The sequence below is a fragment of the Gastrolobium bilobum genome, unplaced genomic scaffold (genome assembly GCF_033153095.1).
Source record: "Gastrolobium bilobum isolate Gb01-03AN ecotype WA unplaced genomic scaffold, APGP_CSIRO_Gbil_v1 utg13672, whole genome shotgun sequence".
NCBI classification, from domain to species: Eukaryota; Viridiplantae; Streptophyta; class Magnoliopsida; order Fabales; family Fabaceae; genus Gastrolobium; species Gastrolobium bilobum.
Window position 1 is genome coordinate 120,533 of NW_026895521.1, and position 7,296 is coordinate 127,828.

General features: G+C 39.2%; 1 protein-coding gene and 1 non-coding gene across 2 annotated transcripts; one reads left to right on the forward strand and one right to left on the reverse strand.

The window, feature by feature from the left end:
- Positions 1–3,918: 3,918 nt before the first annotated feature.
- On the reverse strand, positions 3,919–4,025 carry LOC133315167 (small nucleolar RNA R71). The gene has a single exon (XR_009752042.1). It is a non-coding gene; the product is annotated as a small nucleolar RNA R71 (small nucleolar RNA).
- A 972-nt stretch (positions 4,026–4,997) lies between these two features.
- LOC133315116 (uncharacterized) lies at positions 4,998–6,057 on the forward strand. Its single transcript, XM_061516685.1, has 2 exons — positions 4,998–5,119; positions 5,208–6,057. The coding sequence occupies exons 1-2, from the start codon at positions 4,998–5,000 to the stop codon at positions 6,055–6,057; spliced, it is 972 nt and encodes a 323-aa protein (XP_061372669.1).
- The last annotated feature ends 1,239 nt before the right edge of the window (positions 6,058–7,296 follow it).

Genomic DNA, 7,296 nt, shown 5'->3' on the forward strand with positions numbered 1-7,296 from the left:
CTCCATCAGCATACCCTAAGAATCTGCACTTTCTGGATTTTGGATCCAGCTTTGTGACTTCTTGGGTGTTGTACATCACGAACACATGACTCCCAAATGTGTGCAGGTGTGAATAATCAACTGGCTAACTAGTCCACATCTCCATCGGTGTCTTCAGATCAATCGCCGTTGATGGTGAGCGATTAATCACATAACAGGCAGTGTTGACTACTTCAGCCCAAAATGACTTCGCCATACTTGCAGTCCTCAACATAGCTCTAGTTCTTTCGAGTAGAGTTTTGTTCATCCGCTCTGCCACTCCATTCTGCTGTGGAGTGTATACCACCGTGAATTGCCTTCTGATGCCTTCTTGATTACAGAAGGCATTAAATTCATCACCTGTATATTCTCCACCATTGTCTGTCCTGAGACACTTGACCTTCTTCTCCGTCTCCACTTCTATCTACGCTTTGAATTTCTTGAAGACTGAAAATACATCTGCCTTCCTCTTGATTGGGTACACCCAACATCTCCTGGAATAATCATCAATAAAGGATACAAAGTACTTTGCTCCTCCCAGGGACATAACTGGTGCTTGCCATACATCAGAGTGAATTAATTCCAGAATATTTTTACTTCTAGAATTAGATGCAGTGAACTTCAATCTATGTTGCTTACTTGTAACACAATGCTCACAAAATGGTAAAGTTACCTTTGTGAGACCAGGGAGTAGTTTCTGTTCAGCTAGAATTTTCAAACCTTGTTCTGATATGTGGCCCAATTTGCGATGCCACATCTTTGTTATATCTACCTCAGAATTGGTTGATGCAACAGATGCTTCTGCCTCTAGATGCGTCTCTCCCATAAGCCCATACAAGTTTGCTGCAACCCTCTCAGGCTTCATCACCACAAGCGCTCCTTTGATGATCTTCATCACTTTGTTTTGAATACGGGTTTTACAATCATTTTCATCAAATTTCCCTAAAGACAATAAGTTTTTCTTCAAGCCCTTCACATGCCGCACATTTTGGATTGTGCGAATCGTTCCATCATACATCTTTACCTTGATGGTGCCAACTCTAGCAATCTCTAAGGTATGATCATTTCCCATGTACACAAACCCTCTAGAGATAGGTTTATATGAATGAAACCAATCTCTCCGAGAAGTCATATGCCATGCTGCTCCTGAATCCATTATCCATGCATCAACGAGCTCCAATCTATCCTTAGACACCATTGCTGCTTCACTGTATAGAACATTTCCATCGGCAACACATCCTTGAGAAGTTGATGCTTCTGAAGTCTTGTCTCCACCACTCCTTAGTCGACACTCATTTTTATAGTGTCCTTTCTTGCCACAGTTGTAACACATGACAAATTTCTTACCCCTAGATTTTGACCTTCCTTGTCCGTGACTCCCACTGGAACCACGTTCCATTGACCGCCTTCTTGTCATCGTCAAGGCCTCCGCTTGATGCGAACTTGCCAGCCTTTCTTCTTTTCTTATTCTCCGTCTTTCTTCTTCAAGAACTGCGGCAACAACACTGTCAAACACCAGGGATTCAGTGTTATTGGTGATGTTGATGATGAGTTGGTCATATGAATCTGAAAGACTCTGGAGTAGAATTTATGCACGCTAAGATACCTCAATACTATGTCCCAATGATGTAAGTTGAGAACATAGAGAGGTCAGAGTATTGATGTGCTCTGTTATTGAAGTGGATTCAGACATCCGAAGCGTGTAAAGCTTCCTCTTCAGAAATATTTTGTTGTGAAGTGACTTGGACGAGTATAGTTTTGTGAGGTGATCCCATATCTCCTTGGCTGTTTTCTTTTCCTCTATCCCGGTGATAAACCCTTTGTTTCATCAGATTTTTAAGCATGAATTAGTATCAATTTGTGTGATTAAATGAATGGAAAAGAGGTTAATATCCTGGAAAGCCCTCAAATACAAGTTCTGAAAGCTTTGTTGAAAATTTACATTGTTCTTGTAGGGAAATGAAGCTCAAAGAAGCAAATGAGAGAAGGAAGAAGATTCTGAAGAATAGGAAATGCTAAGTGTTAAGCGCTAAAACGTCCAAACAGAACGTTTTAGCGCGCTGCTGCATATTGAGGCCTTAAATTGCTGGTGCCGAGCGCTAAAACGTCCAATGCAAGGGTTTTAGCGCTCTACTGTGGGAAAAGATTCTGGTCTTGAGCGCTAAAACTTCCTGATCAAACGTTCTAGCGCTCTGCTGTTGGAAAATACTCTGGTCTAGAACGCTAAAACGTCTCAGTCAAACGTTTTAGCGTTAAAGACAGTTAAAAGCAGTTGGACATTCGTCAAACATGAACGCTAAAACGTCCAATAGTGAACGTTTTGGTGCCCATGTCAGTTTCTGGTTGTTATTCAGTTGTATTTTGTAACTCTATAAAAGGCAAGGGCCTTCACATTTGGACAGATTCTCTCCTATTCTATCTCAGATCCTCTGATCTGACTCTTCACTTCCTCTGACTTTCCAAATTCTTTAAGACTTTGTTGGTTTATTAGTTAGTACATTGTATGTAATTGTAATTGAAGATTGAAGACTCAACCATCATGACAATGGAGTTTGAGCTTTCCTCTTCTCTTGTTTATTCTTTTATTATGTCTGAGTAGAGTCTTTGTAGTCTGATTCAATGGAACTCAAGTGTGAATTTATGAATGGTTAATTGAATATTTTTTTTACCTATTATGTGATGATATGAAGTTGTCTTTATTAATTCTTTCCATCAAGGGAATAATGTGGAACAGGGATGTTTACATTGTTTCTGTAATTGACAATTTAATCATCAGTGTTCTGGTATTCAAGGGATTGATGCTAGGATTCTGATGTGATCTTAAGATCTTAGTGTTTAATGTATGTATTAAGAAGGGAATCACCATGGGATTGGGGTTTTTGATTAATGTATCAATCAGGATAGAAAGGGATTACATTCTGATGATAAGAAAAAGGTTGATTAACATCACATAGGAGATAACTTATAATGGGATTGATTCATACATAAGTTAATGCCTGAGGGATATTGATGTCTGACTACTTGTTTTTAAAATTATAATTCACATTTTATTTGTTTCACTAAGTTTTAATTTAATTCAATTTCTGGTGATAATAATCAATGCAATCAATAAATTTTTTTCTTATTCAACTTAAAAGTGTATATGGTTAGTCGGTGTTTGAACACAAATCTTCGTGGGAATAATCTTTACTCATCATTTTATTACTTGTATGAATAGTACACTTGCTAAAGTTGCAACAAGTTTTTGGCGCCATTGCCGGGGATTTGTTCTTCAACATTGACAGACACCATTAATATTTAAGATTGAGTCTTTTATTTTTCAGCAATTTATATTTTGTGTGAATTTTTGTTCAATTTCAATTCTGGTGTATGCGAGGTACTATTAATCCCAACTCTTTGTTGTTTGATCCAGAATTAGAAAAGACAATTAGGAAGAACATGAAGGCAGCAAGACAATGAAAGCTACAAGAAAGGGGTGAAGCCAGTGTGACAATTCAGGAAGAAGTCATGGCAGAAAATCATGTGCCACCACCACAGAGAACACTGGGAGATTACATGACTCCCACAGTCATTCCACCGATTGGGAGTGTTGTTCGACCAACTGTGGAGCCTAATAATTTCGAGTTGAAACCTACACTAGTACAATTGGTGCAGAAGGAACAATTTGCTGGTACAAGTGCAGAAGATCCATATCTGCACATTGAAATTTTTTTACTATTGAGTGATACGGTGAAGATCAATGGTGTGACCAGAGATGCTATCTTGTTAAGGTTGTTCACTCATTCACTGAAGGATGATGCTAGGAGATGGTTACAATCTTTACCACAAGGAAGTATCACAACTTGGGATTATCTGCAGACCAAGTTCTTGGTCAGGTTCTTTTCAGCATCCAAGAGGGTAAAATTGAAGGATGGGATTACAGGGTTCAAGAAAAAAGAGTCAGAGTCTATCTATGAGGCTTGGGAGAGGTTCAAGACACTTTTGAGGAAATATCCACAACATGGTATAGAAGTGTGGAATCAAGCAGCAATATTTCTCCAAGGGTTGACAACCAACACAAGGACATTGGTGAATGCCACAGCTGGTGGTTCATTGACAACCAAAACTCCTCAGGAAGCCCTTGACATATTTGAGTCCCTAGCATCTCAGGAGTTTGACAATGCTCCGGTGAATGACAGAAGAACGGGAATTATAAAACTTGATGGCTATGATGCTTTGTTAGCCAAGAATGATCAGATGATGCAGATGTAGAAACAACAACAGCAGTTGGATACTCTCACTAAGCAGCTATCTTCTCAGAAGGTTGCTTCTGTAGACACTAATTCTGTGTGTGCAATTTGTGGGAAAAGCCATGTTATGGATGATTGTGATTATGGTGGATCAGTTAAACAAGCAGAAGTAAATGAGGTATGGTATGATCAGAGGAACCATAACAACCAGGGGCGAAATTTGTATGTTCCACCATGGAAGAACAAGAATCAACAACCAGGGTTTAGTTATAGTTCCAATCATCAGTTGAATCCTCCACTACATCCTCCTCCACCACATTCTCCACAACAAGGTGATACATCTGCATGGAAGAAAGCTTTTGCCCAGTTATCAAAGACTACTCAAGATTATATTCAGGGGTCAAATTATTTCAGAGAAGAAACTTTTGCTTTCATGCAAGAGACAAAAATATCATTCAGGAACCAGGAAGCATCCATCCGGAATTTGGAGACCCAAATTGGTCAATTGTCTAGACAGATATCAAATAGGCCATAGGGAAGTTCCCTGGTGATACCATGGTGAATCCAAAGGAGCATTGCAAGTCCATAATTACAAGAAGTGAACTTGTACTTCAACTGGTTAAGAAGAAAGTGGAAGAAAAGAAAGATGAGGAAGAAGTTATTGTCGAAGAAGAAGAAGAAGGAAAAGTTGAGAAAGATAAGAAAGAAAATGAGGTAATAGTTGAAAATAATTCTTCACCCAAGAAGTTAATGAAGTGGGAGAAGAAGAAGATGGATGACAAGCAGGACCAGCCAGTTAATATATCTCCATATGCCAAAGTCCCTTATCCTCAGAGGTTGAAGCAAGAAATTCAGAAGCAGCATTATGCAAGGTTTCTGGATATTTTCAAGAAATTACAGATCAACATTCAATTTGCTGAAGCCTTGGAGAACATGCCTCACTATGCAAAATTCATGAAGGATCTTTCTTCTGTCTAAGAAAAGGAAGTTGAAAGATGGTGAGACTGTGGCTTTAACGGAGGAGTGTAGTGCCCTGATTCAGAAGAAGCTTCCTCCAAAGTTGAAAGACCCAGGAATTTTCAACATCCCTATTGCCATTGGAGATGTGGAAGTAGGAAAAGCACTTTGTGATTTGGGGGGCAGTATAAATTTGATGCCATTGTCTGTCTGTAGAGCTTTGGGAATTAACAAGTTAAAAGGTACTAATGTTATTCTGCATCTAGCAGATAGATCAATCAAGAGACCTGAAGGGGTGGTAGAAGATGTTTTGGTCAAAGTAGATAAGTTCATTTTCCCTGTGGATTTTGGTATACTTGATATGGAAGAGGAGGATACTGAAAGTCCTCTACTCCTAGGGAGACCATTCTTAGCAACTACAAGATCCCTGATTGATGTTGAACAAGGGAAGTTGATGCTAAGGGCGAATGAAGAAACAGTTACCATAGATGTGTTTGAAGCCATTAAACATCCTGTTGATGTGGAGGATTGTTTCAGAATTGATATCATACAGGAAGTTGTGGAAGAAGTGACAGGAGAAGAAAACTCTTCACTTGAGGAGGACAAATTCAAGGAAGAGATGAGTGTGGAATTTTATCAGGAGGAACCAGTAGTCGAAGAGTTGGAAAAGAAGGTAGATGACATTCCCAAGGGAGCACCCAAGGTGGAACTGAAAGAACTACCTTCAAATCTTAAGTATATGTTCCTTGAAGATGATCAAACTTACCCAGCCATTATCAATGCATTGTTGTCTGAAAGCGAGGAAGTGAAGTTGATTGAGGTGCTCAAAAAGAACAAGACAGCCATGGGCTAGTCTTTTTCAGATCTTAAGGGTATCAACCCTTCCTTCTGTACTCATAAGATATTGATGGAAAAGGAGGTTAAACCAGTGAGGTAACCACAGAGAAGACTCAATCCTACTATGAAGAAAGTAGTGAGGAAGGAGGTGGTGAAGTTGCTGGATGCTGGAATGATCTACCCTATCTCAGACAGTGCTTGGGTGAGTCCAGTTCAGACGGTGCCTAAGAAAGGAGGAATGACTGTGGTGAAGAATGAGAATAATGAACTGATCCCTACAAGAACAGTCACTGGCTGGAGGATGTGCATTGATTACCGAAGACTCAACAAAGCAACCCGGAAGGACCATTTTCCTATTCCATTCCTGGACCAAATGCTGGAGAGATTGGTAGGGCATGCCTTCTACTGCTTCTTAGACGGATACTCAGGCTACAATCAGATAGCTGTGGCTCCAGAAGATCAGAAGAAAACTCCATTTACTTTCCCATATGGAATCTTTGCATACCGGAGGATGCCTTTCGGCTTATGTAATGCACCAACAACTTTTCAAAGGTGCATGCTTTCCATATTCTCAGACATGGTAGAAAGATGCATTGAAATTTTTATGGGTGATTTTTCAGTATTTGGTCCTACTTTTGATGCATGTCTAGAAAACTTGGATAATGTTTTAAAAAGATGCCAAGATTGTAATCTTGTTTTGAACTGGGAGAAATGTCACTTCATGGTGACCGAGGGTATTGTTTTGGGACACAAGGTGTCCAATAGAGGGATTGAAGTGGATAAAGCCAAGATCTCTGTTATTAAGAAACTACCCCCTCCCATAAATGTTAAAGGTGTGAGAAGTTTTCTAGGTCATGCAGGATTTTATAGACGTTTTATAAAAGATTTTTCCAAGATTGCAAAACCTTTATGCAAATTGTTAGGAAAGGATCAAGAGTTTGTGTTTACTGATGACTGCCTGCATGCATTTAATATTTTGAAAGAAAAGTTGATCACTGCACCAATAATCATGGCACCTAATTTTTCATTGCCTTTTGAGTTGATGTGTGATGCAAGTTATTATGCTGTGGGAGTAGTGCTAGGTCAAAGAAAAGACAAATTATTGCATGTCATTTACTATGCCAGTAAAATTCTTAATGAGGCACAAAAGAATTATGCTACTACAGAAAAAGAGTTATTGGCAATTGTGTATGCATTTGACAAATTCAGGACATATCTGCTAGGGTCAAAGGTTATTGTTTACACTGACCATGCA

Excerpts from the sequence above, each read along its gene's own strand:
- LOC133315116 (XM_061516685.1), top strand. The coding sequence starts at position 4,998 with ATGAAGTGGGAGAAGAAGAAGATGGATGACAAGCAGGACCAGCCAGTT. Across the intron at positions 5,120-5,207 it reads CAGAAGCAGCATTATGCAAG|GATCTTTCTTCTGTCTAAGA; the intron begins GTTTCTGGATAT and ends AAATTCATGAAG.